Source organism: Bubalus kerabau, chromosome 6, assembly GCF_029407905.1.
Source record: "Bubalus kerabau isolate K-KA32 ecotype Philippines breed swamp buffalo chromosome 6, PCC_UOA_SB_1v2, whole genome shotgun sequence".
Taxonomy (NCBI): Eukaryota; Metazoa; Chordata; class Mammalia; order Artiodactyla; family Bovidae; genus Bubalus; species Bubalus kerabau.
Window position 1 is genome coordinate 9,552,595 of NC_073629.1, and position 23,216 is coordinate 9,575,810.

At 41.7% G+C, this 23,216-nt stretch overlaps 1 protein-coding gene across 1 annotated transcript; it reads left to right on the forward strand.

Annotated features, from left to right (window-relative positions):
• Positions 1-367: 367 nt before the first annotated feature.
• On the forward strand, positions 368-22,342 carry CD48 (CD48 molecule). The gene is made up of 4 exons (XM_055586725.1): positions 368-540; positions 15,932-16,225; positions 19,360-19,611; positions 21,659-22,342. Exons 1-4 carry the CDS (start codon positions 459-461, stop codon positions 21,736-21,738), a joined length of 708 nt encoding a protein of 235 aa, XP_055442700.1. The 5' UTR covers positions 368-458; the 3' UTR covers positions 21,739-22,342.
• Positions 22,343-23,216: the final 874 nt, after the last annotated feature.

The window sequence follows — 23,216 nt, forward strand, 5'->3', positions numbered from 1 at the left end:
TGCTTTACAACATTGTGTTCATTTCCGCCATATATCAACACGAACCAGCTATATGTATATGTATATTTCTACCATCGTGGCCTTCCCTCCCACCTCTCACCCCATCCCACCCCTCTAGGTTGTCATTTGCTCCCTGAGTCATTCTGAAAATTTCCACCAACTATCTAGTTTTACATATGGTAATGGGTGTTTCAGAGCTACTCTCTCAATTCGTCCCACCCTCTCCCTCTGCCACCATATGCGCAAGTTTGTTCTTAGTTTTTTAGTGGTTTAATTAAAAAAAAAAAAAGAAAAAGAAAAACGATGGGACTTCCTGTTTTCGGTCCCCAGGCCCCACCCATGAGTTTCTGGGTGGAGAGGTCTAACCTTAAGCCTTGAATTAAAGGTGCCTTTGGTCTCTTTCTGGCTTGGCTCTGGTCTGCGTCCAGAGTTCCCGTAAAGTTCTGGAGAAGAGGAGTATGTGCTCCAGAAGGCGGGAGTGGTCTCTGACTCTGGGAATTCTACTGCTGCCTCACTTGTTCCTGGCAATCAGCATACAAGGTACTTTCCACAGATGGTCTGCCTGTAACTGTGCACTGGAGGCCGAGTCAGATGGAAAAGGGAATACGGGGCGTGTCTCCACCTGAAGTGGAGTAGTGGCTCCAGGCAGCAAGGATTTGCATCCTGGCAGTGGGGTTGGGGATTCTTCCTTAAGCTTTAGAAAATCAGGCTCCATCTCTTTTCTCAAGGGGAAGCAACAAAAATAGAACTTTGGTGAAATGGAGAAGAAGTCTTCTCACATTTAGTGCTATGGTTTGTCATCTGTGAAGTCTCTTTGCATAACAAATAACAGAAAGCTGCATGGGTAGCTGCCACATTGTAGGCTCAGGGGTGCCGTGATCCTTGAGGCATTTTTGAGACCTCTGTCTATGCAAGGAGTTGTTTCATGAGCAAAAGTAAATAATGTCATTGCTCCAGAGAGAAATCAAAATTGTGGGAAAGGAAACTTGGGAAGGATGGCTCTGTTTAGGGTCGCTGAGTGAGAGTCTGAGCAGAGGCCTCAGTAGCAGGGAAACCCTGGAACATCTGATTAAGAGTTAAGGTTCGTCCTGCCATGGTTGTGTTCTGATCCCCTTGTGTGGCAACTTTCCTTTTCCTGTTACAGTTGTCCAGCCCTCCACTACCTGTCTTCCTAGGTCAGCTGAGAACTGAGAACTAAGCTATTGCCTTTCTCATTATTTCACCTAATAAATATTTATGTCTTTTTCATTAAAGGTGCTTTAATGTTCACTACTATGGAAAAAATGAGTAAAAGTGAGTTTGAGCATGGGAAACAAATATAACATTTTAAAATTATGATAGTATGTGATTCTGAGGCAGATGAGATAGAAATACTTAAAGGATATCCTGTTGGCTACTCATGCAAGGCCTCTCAGGGTGGCAGAACATTGGATCTGGTTTATGACTGGCTTTGGGGGAGGAAGAAATTTTTCTCTGCCCTTCTAGGATCTCTGACTGGTGTAAGAATTAAATTGACATGAGATAAGCTAACAAGAGAAAATCAGAGTTTAATATTGTGTACATGGGTGAAACCCAGAAAAACCAAGTAACTCGCTAAAATAGCTGAAGCCCTCATCTTAAGTACCATCCTCTGCTGAAGACGAAAGAGAATGTTGAGGGTGACAGTTCTGGGAGGTTATCAGGAAAAGCACAGCAAATAAGGGTAAGATTGTTAGGCAGATTTAAGTTAGTGTCTTCTCCACTGATAAGAGTTTCTAGAGATTTGGTCATCCTCCTCTTCTGGTACAGAGAGGGAGACACCTTTATTAATGGAGATTTCCCTTACAAATATAAATGTTTCTTACGAAAGGGTAACTCGTACAAGGTTTTCAGGATGTTTACCATGTCTGCTATTTCCTTAGAAAACAACCAGCTTAAAACAATTAATATGCCAAAGAGACGTATATTAGTGTGGCACATTCTGCTCCCCTACACTAAGTCTAGAGACAAGATGTCTTCAAGCTGCTTGTTGCTGTGTGAGAGCTCCATGGGGCTTACTCAACTCATAGGTCACTAATATGATCTTGGGAGTAGGGGCTGGTATGAAGTATTCATCCAATAGTTGGGAAAGATAGAAATGCCAAGAGAAGCGGGCTATTTCAGCACTTTCTCTAGACATGAGGCCGTTGTGTCTAAATCTCTTCATGTCCAGAGTATGCCTACAGATAGTTCTTTTATCTTCAGTTTATGACTCCCTCATCCCAAAGCCTGGTGGCACAATGGTTTTACAAAAAAACCCATCTGCCAATGCAGGAGATGTGGGTTCAATCCCTGGGTCAGGAAGATCCCCTGGAGAAGGAAATGACAACCTACTCCAGTATTCTTGCCTGGGAAATCTCAAGGGCAGAGGAGCCTGGTGGACAACAGTCCATGGGGTCACAAAAGAGTCAGACATGACTGAGTGATAAAACAACACCCCATAACCACATTTCATCTAAATTTAACTTTGCTGTTTGCCTTGGAGGAGGTGCTTTCTCTCCTGCCTCTAGGCCTATATACATGCCTTTCCTTCTGCCTGAAATGTCCTGCATGCCCCCTCTCCAGCCCCACCCATTCTTGTGTCACTTCCTCCTAGAAGCCTCAGGTTCCAGGTTGTGATTGGTGAACTGCTTGGTTGTCTGTTTCCTGGAGCTCTGTGAGCGCAGGGACCTTGTCCGTTGCTGAACCTAATACAGTGCCTAACACATGGCATGGGCTCAATAAATAATTGTTAATCCTATGAATGAATGACATCAAAGAACTTCCTTTCAGGCTATCTGTCCAGATCTTCCTGAGGGTATCATTATTCTTTCTTTCCCAGTAATGGATGTTTTTGTGGAGAAATTTGAGAAGTATTTTTTAAATCTCCTCCTTTGGCCCTCCTCAGACTTGAGTTTCTCAGCTCTCTGATCTCTGGACCCACTCCTCACTAGCAGGCATCTTCCCTGTCTCCCTCTAGCACAACAAAGTGCAGTAGAAATAGCTTTTTCTGGGAATCAGAAGACTTATCTTCTTTTTTCTTAATTTTATTTTCAATTGGAGGATAATTGCTTTAAGACCTATGTTCTGAGTTATAAGCCATGGGGTTTCCTATAAATTGTAAAAGCTTCCTGAGTCTCAATTTTCTCAACTCTATTATGGGTATAATGATACGCTCCCCATTTTTTCAAGGCGTTATTATTAAGATCAATGAAATAAAGAATGTGAAATTGCTCTGTGATTGTGACCACATACAATTTGAGACAGATAAGGACCAGGAATATCATAAAGAAATTCCAAAGCCCAGTGCTCTCTCCTGGGCCACAGAACTGAATCTCTGCTTTTTAAACATCTTCAAACACATTTCCAAAATCTAACTCCTCATCTTTGTTCCAGCTATCTATTGCTGTGTAATAAGCCTCCACAAACCTGGGGCTTCCTCACCATGCATTTGGTCACTGTCATCTGGCCGATTAAATTCATGAGACTTCCCATCTCAGGAAACAGCACTGCATTCTTTATCTTGCCCCCATGACACACATCTGAACTCTTGATGTCTATTGCCAAATTACTTCCCTGAAAGGTTTGTACAGGTTTGCTAAACAGTTTATCTCACTAGAGAGCTGCACATAACTCCATGCCAGTATCTTTAAAACACCTCTTTTGGTTCTTAAAATTTTACGAGAAATGACATGACTTGCTTTAGAATTTCCCCTTTAGCACTTCCTTCTTCTCCCTGGGTAGACTTTTTTGTATGAAATTACTACTTCTTTTGATCTGATTCCCCTCCTCTATACCATTTCAGTTTTACTTTTCTACAGACAAGAAACATGGGTAAGCATAGGAAAGGTCTGTCTCATTTATAAACTGCACATAAATACAGTTACTTTATCCTAAGCATTCAGACACATGAACAACTACTTATTGTTAGAATTAAATCAAAGTAGTACTTTAAGTAGTTTTATATCTAATAAAATGTGGAATTGTTAAAAGGCAAATAAAAATATTTTTCAATTGACTTTAAAAATTTTAAAAAATAAATATATTAGAAAAAGAAATATATATATATATATATATACACACACACACACACACACACATATATATATATATGAAAATAAGTAGGAAGTCAAGAGATACCTGGAGAGGCAGGCAAGTTTAGCTTTGGAGTACAAAATGAAGCAGGGAAAAGTCCAACAGAGTTCTGCCAAAAGAACACACTGCTCATAACAAACACCCTCTTCCAACAACACAAGAGACAACTCTACACACGGACATCACCAGATGGTCAATACTGAAATCAGAATGATTATATTATTTGCAGCTGAAGATGAAGAAGCTCTATACAATCAGCAAAAACAAGACTGGGAGCTGACCGTGGCTTAGATCATGAAATCCTTATTGCAAAATTCAGAAGTAAGTTGAAGAAAGTAGGGAAAATTACCAGGCCATGCAGGTATGACCTAAATCAAATCCCTTGCAATTGTACAGTGGAAGTGACAAATATATTCAAGGGATTAGATCTGATAGACAGAGTGCCTGAGGAACTATGGATGGAGGTTCATAACATTGTACAGGAGGTGGTGTTCAAAACCATCTCCAAGAAAAAGAAATGCAACAATGCAAAATGGTTGTCTGAGAAGGCCTTACAAAGAGCTGTGAAAAGAAGAGAACTGAAAGGCATAGGAGAAAAGGAAAGATACATCCATCTGAATGCAGAGTTCCAAAGAATAGCAAGGAGAAACATGAAACCCTTCCTAAAGTGATCAAAGTAAAGAAATAGAGGAAAACAATAGAATAGGAGAGACTAGAGATCTCTTCAAGAAAATTAGAGATATCAAGGGAACATTTCATTTGACAAAGATGGCCAAAATGAAGCACAGAAATGGTATGGACCTAACAGAAGCAAAAGATATTAAGAAGAGGTGGCAAAAAATACACAGAGGAACTATACAAAAAAGATCTTAATGACCCAGAAAAACCATGATGGTGTGATCACTCATCTAGAGCCAGACATCCTGGAGTGTGAAGTCAAGTGGACCTTAGGAAGCATCACTACAAACAAAGCTAATGGAAGTGATGGAATTTGAGCTGAGCTATTTCAAATCCAGAAAGATGATGCTGTGAGAGTGCTGCACTCAATATGCCAGCAAATTTGGAAAACTCATTAGTGGCCTCAGGACTGGAAAAGATGTTTTCCTTCCAGTCCCAAAGAAAGGCAATGCCAAAAAATGTTTGAACTACCACATCATTGTATTCATCTCACACGCTAGCAAAGTAATGCTCAAAATTCTCGAAGGGAGGCTTCAACAGTATGTGAACCGAGAATTTCCAGATATTCAAGCTGGATTTAGAAAAGGCAGAGGAACCAAAGATCAAATTGCCAACATTCATTGGATCATAGAAAAAGCAAGAGAATTCCAGAAAAACATCTACTTTTGCTTCATTGACTATGGTTCATTGACACAACCTTTGACTGTGTGGATCACAACAAACTTTGGAAAACTGTTAAGGAGATGGGAACACCAGACCATCTTACCTGCTTCCTGAGAAACCTGTATGCAGGTCAAGAGGCAACAGTTAGAACTGGACATGGAACAATAGACTGGTTCAAAATTGAGAAAAGAATACATCAAGACTATATACTGTCACCCTGCTTATTTAACTTATATGCAGAGTACATCATGTGAAATGCTTGGCTGGATGAAGCACAAGTAGGAATCAAGATTGCTGGGAGAAATATAAATAACCTCAGATATGCTGATGACACCACCCTTATGGCATAAAGCAAAGAGGAGTTAAAGACCCACGTGATGAAGGGAAAAGGGGAAAGGGAAAAAACTGGCTTAAAACTCAACATTAAAAAAACTAAGATCATGGCATCTGGTCCCATCAATTCATGGCAAATATATGGGGAAAAAATGGAAAAAGTGACAGACTTTATCTTCTTGAGCTCCAAAATCACTGAAGATAGTAACTGCAGTCATGATATTAAAAGATGCTTGCTCCTTGGAAGAAAAGCTATGACAAACCATATTAAAAATCAGAGATATTACTTTGCTGACAAAAATCTGTCTAGTCAAAGCTATGGTTTTTCCAGTGGTCATGTATGGATGTGAGAGTTGGACTATAAAGAAAGCTGAGCACTGGAGAACCGATGCTTTTGAACTGTGGTGCTGGAGAAGACTCTTGAGAGTCCCTTGGACTGCAAGGAGATCAAACCAGTCAATCCTAAAAGAAATCAACCCTGAATATTCATTGGAAGGACTGATGCTAAAGCTGAAACTCCAATACTTTGGCCACTTAATGCGAAGGGCTGACTCATTAGAAAAGACCCTGATGCTGGGAAAGATGGAAGGCAGGAGAAGAAGGGGATGACAGAGGATAATATGGTTTGATGGCATCACCAACTCAATGGACATGAGTTTGAACAAGCTCTGGGAGATGGTGAAGGACAGGGAAGCCTGGAGTGCTGCAGTCCATGGGGTCACAAAGAGTCAGACATGACTGAGTGACTGAACAATAACAACAATAAAAGGAAAATATCAATGAATTTATCTGAATTTATTAGAAAATCCTTTGTAATAGACTAAACCACCACTTTGATATCTCAAATTGCACTACAATGTCTGTATGTTAATTTTTGAAATCTATATTATAATAGTAATATTAATGCATCTTTATTCAACTTGTGACTGGATTATAGGATCCTTTTAGAAGAGTAGAATTTTTTCCATTTTTTAATGGTTAATCAAGTATTCTTTCTACTGTTTCTATCTTTATGTGGCTTTTTAAGGCCACACTTTCATTAGATATTTCATAACAAAATTCACTTTTCCTTTTTAAATTAATTTTTATTATATATTGGAGTATAGTTGATTTACAATATTGTGTTAGCTTCAGGTGTACAGTGAAGTGATTCTACTATACATATGAAAGTGAAAGTGAAAGTTTCTCAGTCGTGTTGGACTCTTTGCAACCCCATGGACTATACAATCCATGGAATTCTCCAGGCCAGAATACTGGAGTAGGTAGCCTTTCCCTTCTCCAGGGAATTTTCCCTACTCAGGGATCAAACCCAGGTCTTCCACATTACAGGTGGATTCTTTACCAGCTGAGCTACCAGAGAAGCTATACATATACCTATATTCTTTCTTTTTTCATATCCTTTCCCCAAAACTCACTTTTCCTTTGCTATTCTCAAGCATGAGTCTCAGCCCATTTGAGGCTGCTGGGTTTTTATTTCAAGGTTTCTCTTAGCTGCTTTTCATTGATTTGTAGATGTCTAAAACCATGAATGATAGACTAAGCACTCTTTTATGTTGTTCTTTTGAGAAATAACTTTCTGGGCAGCTTCTTCACTGCTCCTCTGCTGTATATGTCATAATAGTCATCTTTTATTCTTTTATCCAGGACCCAACCATAAGACTTCCCTGGTGGCTCAGATGGTAAAGAATCTGCCTGCAGTGCAGGAGACCCAGGTTCAATCCCTGGGACAGGAAGATCCCCTAAAGAAGGGAATGTCTACTGATTCCAATATTCTTGCTTGGAAATACCATTGACAGAGGAGCCTGGCAGGCTACAATCCATGGGGTTACAGAGAGTTGGACACAACTAAGTGACTCACACACAAAACCATAAGACAGGGCTGCTACACTGGCCCAGGTGGGCACATTATGATACTTAAGAAACACAGTTCATTGTTCATAAGTAATTAAAAAGTAACTCAAATTTCTACCTGAAGTCTCTCAAAAGATGTTAAAAGGAATACAATTTATAAGCTATAGCAATACTTCCTATCATACACTTATCTGCCCTCTTCAGTCTTCTCAAACTATTTCATTCTTCTGCAGCTCAGATTCTCATTCTCTTGAGCCATAATGTTATAGAACCTCTATTTTCTAAACCAACTCGAGTGGTTCCTCAAAAAGGTCAAACAAATCTTAAGAAGTAAGCAAGAGGAGGGCTTCCTAGATGGCCCAGTGATAAAGAATCCACCTGCAATGCAGGAGACACAGGTTTGATCTCTGGGTCAAGAAGATCGCCTGGAGGAGGAAACAGCAATCCATTCCAGTATTCTTGCCTGGAAAATCCCATGAACAGAAGAGCCTGCAAAGAGTCAGACATGACTGAGCAACTAACACACACACATACCAAGCAAAAGAAGCTAAGTGGGATAAAATATGACTACTTGGAGGTTATGAGGAGATGAATGGGAACACTTATGTATGGATTTTTGTCCCATCCATTCTATACTAAACAATAAATGTGGGCCAAGTATTCTGGGGATTCAAAATTGAGTAAGACATGGTGTTCACCTTTGAAATGTTCACAATTTCAGTGACTCTATGTCTGTTATAGATTCTCCCTCCTCCTCACACTTTAGTTTGAAGTTCTTTGGAACGTGTTGGGGATATCCTGGACAAACAAGATCTTAATGTTGTAAATTCAGTTCAGTCACTCAGTCATGTCTGACTCTTTGTGACCCCATGGACTGCAGCATGCCAGGCTTCCCTGTCCTTCACCAACTCTTGGAGCTTGCCCAAACTCATGTCCTTTGAGTCAATGATGCCATCCAATCACCTCATCCTCTGTCATCCCCTTCTCTTCCTGCCTTCAATCTTTCCCAGCATTAGGGTCTTTTTCAAGAGTCAGCTCTTTGCATCAGGTGGCCAAAGTATTGGAGTTTCAGCTTCAGCATCAGTCCTTCCAATGAATATTCAGTGTTGATTTCCTTTAGGATTGGCTGGTTTGATCTCCCTGTAGTTCAAGGGACTCTCAAGAGTCTTCTACAGCACCACCATTCAAAAGCATCAATTATTCGGCACTCAGCCTTCTTTATGGTCCAACTCTCATATTCATACTTGACTACTGGAAAAACCATAGCTTTGACTAGATGGAAGTCTGTCGGAAAAGTGATGTCTCTGCTTTTTAATATACTGTCTAGGTTTGTCATAACTTTTCTTCCAAGGAGCAAGCGTCTTTTGATTTCATGGCTGCAGTCACCATCTGCAATGATTTTGGAGCCCAAGAAACAAAGTCAATCACTGTTTCCATATTTTCCCCATCTATTTGCCATGAAGTGATGGGATTAGATGCCATGATCTTAGTTTTTTGAGTGTTGAGTTTTAAGCCAACTTTTTCATTCTCCTCTTTCACTTTCATCAAGAGGCTCTTCAGTTTCTCTTCGTTTTCTGCCATAAGGGTGGTATCATCTGCATATCTGAGGTTATTGATATTTCTCCTGGCACTCTGATTCCTACTTGGGCTTCATCCAGCTCGGCATTTTGCATGATGTGCTCTGCATATAAGTTAAATAAGCAGGGTGACAATATACAGCCTTGATGTACTCCTTTCTCAATTTTGAACCAGTCCATTGTTTCATGTCCAGTTCTAACTGTTGCTTCTTGACCTGCATACAGGTTTCTCAGGAAGCAGGTAAGGTGGCCTGGTATTCCCATCTCTTTCAGAATTATCCACAGTTTGTTGTGATCCACACAGTCAAGGCTTTGGGGTAGTCAATAAAGCAGAGGTAGATGTTTTTCTGGAATTCTCTTGCTTTTTCTATAGATGATCCAATAGATGTTGGCAATTTGATCTCTGGTTCCTTTGCCTTTTGTAAATCCAGCTTGAATATCTGGAAGTTCTTGGTTCACATACTGTTGAAGCCTCCCTTCCAGAATTTTGAGCATTACTTTGCAAGTAGTGTGAGATGAGTGCAATTGTGCGGTAGTTCAAACATTCTTTGACATTGCCTTTCTTTGGGATTGGGATGAAAACTGACATTTTCCAGTCTGGTGGCCACTGTTGAGTTTTCCAAATTTGCTGGCGTATTGAGTGCAGCACTTTCACAGCATCATCTTTTAGGGTTAGCTCAGCTGGAATTCTATTGCCTCCACTAGCTTTGTTCTAAGTCATGCTTCCTAAACCCACTTGACTTCGCATTCCAGAATTCTGGCTCTAGATGAGTGATCACACCATTGTGGTTATCTGGGTCATTAAGATCTTTTTTGTATAGTTCTTCTGAGTGTTCTTGCCACCTCTTCTCAATATCTTCTGCTTCTGTTAGGACCATACCATCTCTATCCTTTATTGTGCCCATCTTTGCATGAAATGTTCCTTGCTTTATTATTATAAAGCAGACCTCATTTTCACATGGAGAAATAATGTATATTATAACTGAGTCTGAATCATAACTTCAGTCTATATGCCCTGTATTCTTTATTCCTTATTGAGTTCATCCCCATTTTTCTTTGCCCAAGGAAGTTTCAGGTGAGTTCTCTGGTCTTACCATGGTGCTGGGGACTCTTTCTTATCATCACATGTCCTCACCAAAGACCTGGTTTGTTTGTCTTTTGTGCGTGCTGATGTATTTTACTAGATCTAGCTTATAAGTGAAAGCCTCTACAGGAGTTGTTGCAATTTTTTTTTTTTTTGCCCCCTTCCACCACATTCTACACTTTCAGATTCACAGATAGGCATTCGTTCCTAAAAAAATTCTAGTCCTTCTTTTACCACTGTTTTGGCACAATAAAATGAGTTCAATGGCAGGTGTTACACATCTCAATAATTTATACATAGTATAGAATTTATGGATACAAAAAATAATGTAGGTAATAATAATAATCAATACATGACATTTATTATCTACTAACCAAAAGTTATGACCAACCTAGATAGCATATTAAAAAGCAGAGACATTATTTTGCCAACAAAGGTCCGTCTAGTCAAGGCTATGATTTTTTCAGTGGTCATGTATGGATGTAAAAGTTGGACTGTGAAGAAAGCTGAGTGCTGAAGAATTGATGCTTTTGAACTGTGGTGTTGGAGAAGACTCTTGAGAGTCCCTTGGGCTGCAAGGAGATCCAACCAGTCCATCCTAAAGGAGATCTGTCCTGAATATTCATTGGAAGGAGTGATGATAAAGCTGAAACTCCAGTACTTTGGCCACCTCATGAGAAGAGTTGACTCATTGGAAAAGACCCTGATGCTGGGAAGGATTGGGGGCAGGAGGAGAAGGGGGCGACAGAGGATGAGATGGCTGGATGGCATCACCAACTCGATGGACATGAGTTTGAGTAAACTCCGGGAGTTGGTGACAGACAGGGAGGCCTGGTGTGCTGCGATTCATGGGGTCGCAGACAGTCAGACACGACGAGCGACTGGACTGAACTGAACTGAATCTTCCAAGTATTATACTAAGTATTTTATGTGTATTGATTATTTGAATTAATCAAATTATATCCTAAGCATTTTATTTGTGTTACTCTGGGTCAGGGTTCTTTAGTGAAAAAGAATCAATGGGATATATACAAATATATCGAATGAGTCTCACACAGTTTCCCAGGTGGCGCTAGTGGTAAAGAATTCGCCTGCCATAGCAGGTCAGACATAAGAGATGTCAGTTTGATCCCTGGCTCGGGAAGATACCCTGGAGAAGGGAATGGCAATCCACTCTAGTATTCTTGCCTGGGGAATAGACAGGGACAGAGGAACCTGGAGGGCTACAGTCCATGAGGTCACACAGAGTCAGACATGACTGAAGTGACTTAGCACACACACATAGTTATGGAGGCATAATCCATATTCTGTACTTCTCTGGAGAAGTCCCATGATCTGCCATCTGTAAGATGAAGGCCAAGAAAGTTATTTGTGTAGTTTCAATAGAAATCCACAGATCTGAGAATATATAGACTCACAATTTGAGTTTATACACCCTGTAATCTTCATTCTCAGTAGACTCAACTTCATTCATCCTTCCACAAAGAGGCTTCAGGGAAGCCAGTGGTCTAAGTTGTAGTTCAAGTCCTAAGGTCCAAGGACCAGGGACACTGATGTTCAAGGGTAGAAGAAGATGGAATACCCCAGCTCACAGCAGAAAGAAATTTGCTTTTATTCTTTCTTTTTTGTCCAATTCTGGGACTCAGCAGGTTGGATGATGCTCACCCACATTGGTGAGGGTGATCTTCTTTACCCAGTCAAATTTGAATTACCGATTCAAATGCTAATCTCTGCTAGAAAAAACCTTACAGACCATCCAGAAAGAGTGTTTTACCAGCTATCTGGGCATCCTTTAACTCAGTAAACTTGATACATGAACTTCACCATCACAAACTCTGTAAGATAAACTAAAATGAAGGCAGAGAGGTCAGGCAAAATGTTCGCAGTTACACAGCTAATAAGTGACAGGGTCAGGATCTGAATAGTCTAATTCCAGAGCCCATGTTCTTAACTATCATACTACAATGGAAATGAGTTTAATTCATAAGACTCATTTTTTGTCCTTAGGAAGCTTCTAGGGATTTTCCAGGCAAAAATACTGGAGTAGGGTGCCATTGCCTTCTCCGAGTCTGGTGATAAAGGCAAGTAATTGGTATTAAATGGATTACTTTAATATGATATGAATTTTAAGATATAGGCATGAACAGGATGTTGCAGCTTTCCTTCCCCCTTCCTTTACCACGTATGAGTAATGATTAAAAAAAAAAAAAAGCCATCCTGGTAGATGGCGGTGACTTCCTACTTAGAAATAAAGTGGTTAATTGTGGGTTGTGCTATATTCTTCAGCATATTTTTGAGACTCAATGGAGAGTCTACCAAGGATGCCTAAGCCAACAGTTTTCAACCAGAATGAAGGTGGTAAGATTTTTGCCTCCCTGGGAGCATTTGTCATTGTCTGGAGACAGTTTTGAAGATCACAACTGGAATGATGTTACTGGCATCTAGTGAGCTGAGGCCAGGGAGGCTACTACACATCTTACAATACACAAAGACATCTCTGCACAAGGAATTCTCTGGCCCAAAATATCAATAGTGCCAAGGCTGAAAAACACTGACCTAGGCTGTCTATTATCACCACTTTTATTAATTCATATGGAAACAAGCAATGGAATGAGAACAAGTCTAGAATATGTGTCCAGTAATTTTGAAATCCTAAAGAGAATGTATGCTCCTGAAGAGGCTGTATGGTCTAAGAGGTGAGAGACTGTCTACATTGTTGGTGTTGGAGCCTAGCACATGACCTGGCATGTAGTCATTGTTCAAATATTGTTGTTTTGCCGGGGTCCTGCCCCGGTTGGATCCCGGGATTCCCTCGGGAGGACAGCGTCAGCGACTGAGAGAAATAGAGAAAGAGATAAGGAAAGAATTTTGCAGTTAAGAAAATACAGGAGAGAAAAGAGGCTGATATTCCTTGGTTTATGCAGAAAGCCAATAAAGCCCCAGCACAGGACTTTCTCTGTTCACGTAGGCCGCAGGAGCCCTCTTGAATAGCTGAAGGTGCCCCACCTTAGACACCTTCTCCAGTGGGTCTTAGAAGCCCAGGCAGGAAAGTGAATGCAGAGGGCCCCTGCGCTCCAGGGAATCAGCCTGAAAAGGAAAAGGAAAGAGAAAGAACGACATGGGGAGACCAAGTTGGATGAGCATGGCCCACACTTTATTTTCCAAAGTAGTTTTTATACCTTAAGTTGTGCATAGAGGATAATGGGGGGGGGGGGAGTTGTAGAGTCATGCAAGGTCAGCAGTCCTTGATCCTTATTGAAGCCAGGCTTTCTTTCTGCAAACTTATCATGTGCAAAAGCTTTAGGTGATTTACATCACCTTCTGGTCAGGAGGCTTGTTAACATTTTATGACCCTTTCTTCAGAAAACTTATTTTTCTCTAAAGGTGATTATTCTAAAGTCAGGCGCCACCCTCTGAAAGTATTAGATAAAGTTGCATTCTTATAGGGCAAAAGTGTGGTGGGCTATAACAAGAAAAGAATTAACTCAAGGGTCCAAGGTTACAAACATTAAAGCTACTACTTACATTTCTATACACCAACTATATTAATCAATACACTCCCAGGGACACAGTAGGTAAGGGATATGGAAACTTGGCAGCAAGCATTAGCTCAACAAAGAAATCCTCTACTAGTTCTATTCTAACAATTTTAACTCTCTGAGAAGCTCTGCATTGTTAGAATATCTTAAGCATCCCGTGCCTCTTGTGGCTGGGAGGCTGTGAACAATCACATGTGTAGCTGCAGGAGTCCAAACAAACCTGTCAGGCAAGCTAGCAAGTCATCAGAGGGGTTTGAATTGAAACATTCCTATTATGCCCAGGAGAATTATTAACTAGAGCTCTAAGTTAATTTATTCAGAGAAAGGTGGTCAGGGATAGCCCACCGTTAATGTCAGAAGAGTTGGTGAAAGTCATGAAATAATAAAACAGACAGATTCTGGTTTTGGGGTAGACACTCAGGCAGACCAGGGGGGCCCTTGAGCCCTGACTCGCCTTGCCCATCAGAGCGCTCCCTCCATGACCTTGTCATGGGTGGGAACTCCCGTGCTGGCTCCCGGCATTGTTTGGACTGATTGATTATGTCACAGAGATGGGATGTCATAGAGTATGGGATGGACCAATCAGAAGCACTGTGGAAATTAATGCCTACGTGTGTCTGTGAATGCAACAGGCATAGGTTAAATGCTCCATAACTAACTGTTCAATGGATAGTTGGAAGGATTAAGGACTAGGAACTTGAAAGACCTGGGGACATAGGTATTTTTAATTTTTATTCAAAAGAATGTTTTTGTAAATGATAGACATGTGGAAAGTATCAGCCTATGGGAAAACCTAAATGAACATTTTGGCCAACCCAAAAAGTAGGTGTAGATACAATGCTGAGCAATGTGAGGTTTTGTGTAACAGTACATGAGGTAAGAGTGATAGAGATTTATTTCCTCTTTCCTCTACTATTAGCTTCTTTCTACTGCTATTTCTCAATGCAGGAAACATAAGAGACATGGGTTTGATCCCTGGGTCAGAAATATCTCCTAAAGAGGTGCATGTCAACTCCAATATTCTTGCCTGGAGAATCCCCATGGACAGAAGGGCCTGGTGGGCTACAGTCCATAGGATTGCAAAGAATCAGACATGACTGAAGTGACTGAGCACTCACTGCTGTTTCTCAGTCTATACATTTATACATAGATTTCTTTCATTCACAGAAGAGTCAGCAGACCTCCCTTCATCTTTATTTTCTGGCTATCATCCTTTTCTTCTTGCCTTCATGAAATCAGGTCTTTTAGAACTGAGGCTTATACAATTTGGGGTGCTCTCATGAGAAAAAGAATAGAACTTTAAATACAAATAGGAACAAAGATAAATGTAGTTAGAATGAGAAAAGAAGTCCCAATGTGTCACAAGTTTTTAAAAAGCTGACAAATACAAAGATCACAAAAGCCAGAAAAATAGCACAATATTTTTATTAGTAAAATGCTCACTCTTCTATAATACCTTGTCACTGAATAACTCTCGTTCCCCTTCATTTCAAACCTTGTGTCTCCTTTACTTCTTGCCTAGTGCTATGTGTGCTCCATTGCTCAGCCATGTCTGACTCTTTGCAGCCCCATGGACCCGCTAGGCTCCTCTGTCCATGGAAGTTTCCAGACAAGAATACTGGAGTGGTTTGCCATTTCCTATTCCAGGGGATCTTCCCAACCCAGGGATCGACCTCATGTCTCTTGTGTCTGCTGCATTGGCAGGTGTATTCTAGCTGCCACTAATGCCAACTGGGAAGCCACTGCTAGAGAACTAAATTGAGTCACAGGGAGCACAAGCACAGAGGGGAATTGTAACTTATAATTTTATTGGAAAATGTTCTGGTATGAGAGTAAGGAAGGGAGGCAGGGCCAGCTCAGTGTCCCTTTTCTTTATCATCTAGGGTAGAATTAGATAGATTATAAGCACGTTGCCTATCCCCATGCCCACTTCTCAAGCTCTAACTTTCACTGAATTCCCTATTAGGGGTCATGTCCTCTGATAAAGATCATACTCTCTCCTCACAAGCAAAAATCTCTCCCTTCTTCCTTGTTACACCAGCCCAGGCTTTGGGCTACTGGGCAGCTCTGCTTTCTCTAAAATGGGTCTCATTCATTCTGACTTTCATTGGCAGGCCATTCAAAATATGCAATCCCTGGCGACAATGTGACTCTACACATCTCCAATCTGCCTAAGAACCACAAGTCACTCACCTGGTTTTATACTACTGACCAGAAGATTGTAGAGTGGGAATTTAATGAGCCTAAGTACTTCGATACTAAATTTAAGGGCAGGGCCACACTTGATTCTCAAAGTGGCGCACTGCACATCCGCAAGATCCAGAAGGAAGACAGCAGTACTTACCTCCTGAGGGTGCTGAAGGACAATGGAGACGAGGAGGAATGGAAGATCTCACTAATGGTACTTGGTGAGTTAGGGTAACCAAAGGGCTAGTCCCCACTCTGGGGACCCAGACAGATCACTGGAAAGCTTCCTGGTGATTCTGGGCACTCTCCATGGTTGGGGGGGGGGGGAGAAAAACCTCAGGACAGGCTTAATCCATTTCTCCTGGAGCCAGTTCCACTTGGAAGTGAGTCTGGGCCAGCAGACACCAAAGTAGATAACTTTGGGACATTTAAAACCTCTTCTGACATTAGAGAGTCTAAGATTTGAAGAGAAAGGAGACAATAAAGATGGTTTCCTCTCTATTCTCTTCATGTTCTCTTGTGGTCAATTGAAATAAGTTCTGAGTTCTTCTTTTTTAATAGATTTTTTGGTTGTACTGGGTCTTCATTGCTCCACGCAGACTTTCTTGAATTGTGGCAAGTGGGGGTTCCTCTTTGTTGCAGTGCATGGGCTTCTCATTGTGGCGGTCTCTGGTTGTGGAGCATGGGTTTTAGGCATGTGGGCTTTAGTAGCTGCAGCTTGCTGGCCCTAGGATGTGTGAGCTTCAGTAGTTGTAATGCATGGGCTTAGTTGCTCTGCAGTATGTGGGATCTTTCCAGACCAGCGATGGAAACCATGTCCCCTGCATTGGCAGGCAGATTCTTAACCACTGGACCACACTTACTGGTTGTGTGACCTTGGAGATAGATCTTGACATCTCTGTCCCATTAGGTAAGATTCTGTTGATGGCAAGTAATGGAGGCCAACTTGATATACCTTTAGCAAAAAAGGAGATTTTTTTTTTAAAGCTATGACTTCTTAAAGCAATGAAAGAAGTTTAGAAGATTTGAAAAGGACTGAAGATGAGGAAGAATGAGACCCTGGCCCAGTCTAGAGCCTCTAGCCACTGGAATCTTTAGTGTGAAAGTGGATCCCTGCCAGTACAGACTATCTCTCTCAAAGTCTAGGCTTTCATATCTCTTAGTTTAAATTCTCAAGAAAGAGAAATTGACTAGCCCATCTTGGTTCAGGTATGTGATTTAAACTCTTATGGTCCAAAGAGTCAGCTTATAAGGCAGAAACTTGGTTCTTGGGGAGATTGTCAATTATTAGAGGAGGAGGGCTGGGCAGACAGCCAAGGGAGACATGCCTCTCATAGCCTTGCATTCCTCGTCATATTGTGAGGATAATTATATCTTTTTAGGATGTTATGAGAATCAAAGTAGGTAATGAAAGTGAAAACACTTTTAAAATGCTGGAACTTCCCTTGTGGTCCAGTGGTTAAGACTCTATATTTTGACTGCAGGGGGTGTGTTGAGTTCAATTCCTGGTTGAGGAACAAAGATCCCACATGCCACAAGGTACAGTCAAAAATAATAAAATTATAACCAAAAAAACAATGTGCCAGAAGATTTTGTGTCTGGTGAGGAGCCTTAAAAATGCTAAAATGCTGCAAAGAATGAAGAAATTGTATATATTCATGTCCCACTAACATGGGTCATGATGGTCCCTGGTCTAAGAGGCTAGAATCGCCTTCTTGCTCACTTCCTGCATATCATATGTCCTAAAATTGCAAGATGTACTAGCAACAGGAAATATTCAAAGGTTCCTACAGTGATTTTCAAAAAAAAAAAAAAAGATCTGAAATATACATCATTTACCAGATTTTGTGGCAAATATTCCCATCACAGCCAACTGTAAACTGCTATTGGTTTCATTTCACAACCAACTTACAAAATTTCTGAATATCCTACAAGCCATAAGCTTATGTGGCTCTAGTACACTTGCCTCTGGATAAGGCTCTGAGGATGTGATTAGTGGAAGGATCATCCTTCTGTCCAGCTCAGGAATTTCTAAAGCTTAAAGGGGGCATCTTGGAACCAGACTGCTCCATCTGGCTCTGGAGTGCTCAGGGCTGAGCTGCTTACTATGGGAAATGCGGAAGGTTTATAAGACTAAAGGCCAGACCACAGGAAATGAGTAAGCATATGAATACTGCTCATGTAAAGTATGCAAGAGGAGTCCAGCAATGTGATAAGGTTTCATAGAGGAGATAGAACTAGAGTTCAGGAGGTCAGATTGGTAGAGCTTCCATTGCCCCTCACAGACATACAACTCAGAAGTCAGCTCTGATTGGGTCAATTCTCTGCTACATTTTAATCCTATGACTTCTGAGCTGCATTGATTCTGTAGGTGATTTACCCATGACCAGAAGGAAAAGACCTCAGAGGATTTCAGGTAAAGCAGTCCTAGTCAAGGAAGGAGCATATGATGGGATTACATCTCAACCCATCTGCCTGCAGGATGAAAGCAGTGATGATGCTGTGACCTTCAACATGCATACATCACACCCAGCAAAAGCACTTACTCATAGATGATGGCACTGTATCTTACTAACATTGTGCTATGAAGTAGGGTCATTTTACATTTGAGAAGGAGTTCAGAGGGTTAGTTGTCTTGCCTCTCAGAGCCACTCTCTCAGAGCCAAGTCCAGCACCCAAGCTTGTCTCACTGTAAAGTAAGTATTTTGTCTTTTCTATTGCATAACTGCTTCATCCCTACACACATCCATCCCTACATCCATTCACCTTTCCCTTTCATCAAAATACCTGCTCTGTGGCAGGCACTGAGATACCAAAGTTAACAGATGCAATTCATCACTACCAGCTTGCTCCAGGAGGTCCATGAGGTTCTCTGTAGTTCTGCCAGAGTTCAGGAAAGGTGTACAGCAGTATCTCTTACCCTAGGACTCTTATTGTATCTGAGCCCAAGAACTCTTGAAGGATTGACTGATGGGCTAAGGTGCCAAGTGTGGGTCATTGCCAGAGAAGGGGCCCTGAGTAGCTCAGCCAGTTGGGATATCAAGTTCAACTCTAGCTGATCTCTGTGCTAAAACTCTGCTGTTCTTTCTGGCCCACAGATGGGCATAACTCCATTTTGTTTCTGGGTAACTGGCTCCCCCTTCTGGATCCAGTTTAGCTTCACGCCAAGGAGTAGCTCTTTCCCTTTGAAGCCTACAGAGGTCAAAGCTGCTCACTAGCTCCCTCTACAGGGCCCTCTTCTCCATGTCTGCTCCTCAGGACCTCCCTTTGCACTTTGTTGGCTAAAACCTCCTAGCATAAAAGCTTCATAAATGCATAAACCTATTGTCTCATCTTATAACATCTTCATTTTCAGACCCTGTACCGAAGCCTGTCATAACAGTTGAGAAGACATGGGAAATGAACAACTGCAACCTGACGCTATTCTGTGTGATCCAGAACCAATCTGTAACCTACACTTGGTATTGGGAATCAGGGTCCTTACAGAGCAGTGTGCTTCAAGTGGTCCACATGCCACAAAACTACGCAAAGTCTTATACCTGCCAAGTCAGCAATCCTGTAAGCAGCCAAAACAGCACAATCAACTTCATTTCACCCTGTGTACAAGGTAAGAGACACTGCCAAGGGAGCTGAGGTGGGCACAGGGTAACTAGTTTTCTCTTGAATGAAGATAAGTGTAGGGATCTTTTCCAGCCACTTGTCATAGAGTTTGATGGAGAATCCCAAAGGAACTAGTGAGGTGTGGTAGACTTGGGTTCTCCTTGTGTCTCTGACATGGTCTCCCAGCAAGCTTCCCTCACCTTTGTGGAGCTCAGTGTCCTCACCTGCAAAGGGCTCTCATGTCCCCTTTTCCTTCCCTGCTTTAATAAGTGCATGGTCCTGGAATCTGAGGGCAGGGTCCTTGCAGGATAATCTGAGATTTCAAGGTGAGTAGGGAGGAAAAAGGCAAGTAGAGGAAGAGTCCAGATACTGTTGTGCAGCAACATAAAGGTGTTTCTGGTAGACAGCAAAGGAAAGAAGGGCCAAGAAATGGTTAATCAGGAGTGAGGAGCAAAAGAAAGAAGGGCCAAGTGGGTGAACATGAGTGGGAACGAGTCGTGAGCAAGAGAGCCTGGCCTTAAGACTGTGATTTTCTGCTCTTCCCCAGGTGTATGCTCCTTGATAAAGTTGGAAAGGCAAACCCTGGGTTTCATGTTTCAGATTTCTCTATCTCCTGGGAGGCCCCACTCAATAGAGCATCACTCCTGGCTCTCTCTCAAGCCTACACAGGTCCCATTGTGGGGTAGCTACAATTATAGATTTTGGAATCAATCACACCTGGGATTAATCCTGTGACTATTACTTACTAACTAAACAAGTGACTTAGCTTCTCCAAGTCATGTCCTTCTTAAATAAGACAAAATAATAGTTCTTATCACGTACTGTTCTGAGAATTAAATTAGACAATACAGGTAACTACCTACCACAGTATCTAAGAAGCCTTCAGTGAGTGGTAGTTAAATTAGACCCACAAAGTCCTTTTAATTATAGAGACTCTAGGGATTCGGGGGGCCACTTGATAAATTTGAATCACTCTCTTCAGCATTCTAGGCCCTGTACTTTCCACACCCCTGAAATCACATCCCCAAGCCCTGGTGTATAAATCTCTCCAGAATAACTCATACCTGTGGTGCCAACACTTACCTGAGATCCTTTTCACACCCAGTCACCAGGGATCGTTGCTCCTGGGAACATGGCTCTTCCATGGTCTTCCTGGACCCAGTCTACTCTGCTCACCTACACTGATTTCTTTGCCTCTGCTCCCATACATGAACTATAGAAACTATAAGTTCTTCTGTGTTCTTCCCAACCAAGTGGTCATGTCTCTTCTAGTCTTTCATGATATGCCCTGCTTTTCCACCACTGAAGATCCAATATAAGACTTTAGTGTCTGACCATGAGACCACCAGTTGGCTGGGTGGTTCTAAAATCACCTTTATATCAACACCATATCCTGAGATCCAGAAAAAGGAAGAGACATGGTCCTTGTTCTTTATAGAATGAAACTGACTGCCCATTCACAGAGAGGATGAAAGCAATAATACATCTCTTTTTTGAAGGTCTAAGCCCATCTTGTTACTTTTCAGCTACGTAAATTATCCTAGAAGAGCATCCTTAATTCCCCTTCCATAATTTATCACTCTCCTCCTCTCCCTTGCCTTATACTTCTCTATCTCTTAGTTTCCCTTTTTTTTTTTTCCTTCCCCACTGAGTTGGTACTGATGGTAGTGTGGATAAACAGGCAATCCTTTCTCCCCTAAACTTAGCATACATATGAACTACTGCACTTGAAGGTCTGCCCTACTTAACTGCTGTCCAGTGTAGGAGAATGATTCTTTTCTAGGCCCACAGACATGCCAAGATAATCTTCATGTACAGGACTCAGCTAAGCCAGTAATATTGAAAGGATTTCTGTGTTCTTTCTCCTTTACATCTGGGAGGTTGAGCTCTTGCTCATCTGGCAAAAAGGATGTGCAGGGGACACTGTGTCTGGATTCAGAAAGGAAATACATTCCCTTGCTATAGAAGCTCCTATGCCAATGTCCAGCACCCCTTCCCCTTCTCAACAAATTAATCAGGACACCTAAATGTCTTGCATTTTCTTACTCTTTCAGCCTCCTCCTCTGAAGTAGCTCGGACGGCAACTTGGCTAGTGATCATTGTAACCACTCTTCTCAATCTCCTATGGACCTGAGAAGAGCTAACTAGAGTGAAACTTCAAGAATTGAAGATTTTTCCCTCATTGGCAATTGGCTATTAACTAGGACTGAAGCTCTGGCTATATGGAATAGGGGAAAGGACTGAGATGTTTAAAAGGAGATTCAAATAAAATTTGTATAATCACAGTAATATTTTATTTTATATTTTCTAATTGTTTTTCTAGTATATATGTACTTATGTACTTTCCCACAAAAAAAATGGGCAAGAATGTATTCTGCAATGTTTTCTTGTTTCAATCAACAATGCTGTAATTGTCAAAATTGATTGTTGAATCCTAGGATCCAAAAAATCCAACAAATTGACTAAGCTCTCTCACCATGGTCTTTCATCACAGGATGGCAAGAGCTCCCAGGCCCACCACTGGCATAACAATGGGAATTTTTGCTCTTTGTTTGCCTCCTCTGTGGTTCTTCATGGGCCTGGAGCTGATAGGGTCACTAAAAGATAAGTTTCCCTTTCAACAAACTGTCCTACCACAGATCACTTCCTCTTTACATCAAACCAAGCTTATCTTTCCTTCCCCTTATCACTTCTATGGCAGAGACAATACTGTGTGTTCATCAAACCCTTTCATTTTCTTCCTGGACTTTGATGGTTAATTTTACATGTAAATTTGACTGGGCCACAGAGGTACCCGGTCATTGGTCAAACCTTATTCTGGGTGTCCCTGAGGGTGTTTCTGGGTGAGATTAACATTTGAATTAATAGGCTTAGTAAAGTAGATTATCCTTTCCAGTTTGGGGAGCGGGGGTGGCGGGTGGGGTAGTCTCACCCTATCAGTTGAAGTCTTGAAAAGCACAAAAAGGCAGGGGACACTTTCAAGTTGATGGAGGAATAAAACAGGGAGACCACCTTCCCCCCAACAAATACATCAAAAACTCGTGTGCATGTGAAACAGCTCCTATAGAACATCTTCTGGATGCTGGCAGAGGATCCCAGACTTCCAAAAAGGCAAAGCAGTCCCCTCAGAATGAGGTAGGGGAAAAGTTAAAGACGAAAAGGGAGACAAAGGATATCAGATTGGGGACCTAAACCCCCAGGGAGTGAGTAGTGAAGGAGAGAAGTCCGTGCACTAGGAAACCCCCTCACAGGCGGGTTCAGCTTTGGAACTTCAGAGGGCAGCGAAACAGCACATGCTCAAAAGGCAAAACGGAGAGAATTCACCACAGAAATCATGCGGAGCAGATCTTTCCAGCTGAGAATAGGCTTACATGCTCATGCCCGCTGTGGAGAGTGGGGCCTGGGTTGCAGAGGCTCAGGTTTTGAGGGTTGGGCCTCAGGGAGAGAACCAGGGTTGACTGCCATGAAGATACTTTGATGGCACTAATGCAACACAGATATTAGTTGAGACTCAGATCTTGCCTTGCTCTAGCTTGTATTGACCTCAGCTGTTACATAATCATTGTTTACAAAATGTGGGACAAGAAAGCCTGACCATGCCATCTTGGCTCC

What these genes read in the sequence shown, in the direction of transcription:
- CD48 (XM_055586725.1), top strand. Translation starts at nt 459, where the DNA reads ATGTGCTCCAGAAGGCGGGAGTGGTCTCTGACTCTGGGAATTCTACTG. An exon ending in CCTGGCAATCAGCATACAAG is followed by an intron (nt 541 to 15,931) that starts GTACTTTCCACA and finishes TTTCATTGGCAG; the next exon opens with GCCATTCAAAATATGCAATC. An exon ending in GATCTCACTAATGGTACTTG is followed by an intron (nt 16,226 to 19,359) that starts GTGAGTTAGGGT and finishes CTTCATTTTCAG; the next exon opens with ACCCTGTACCGAAGCCTGTC.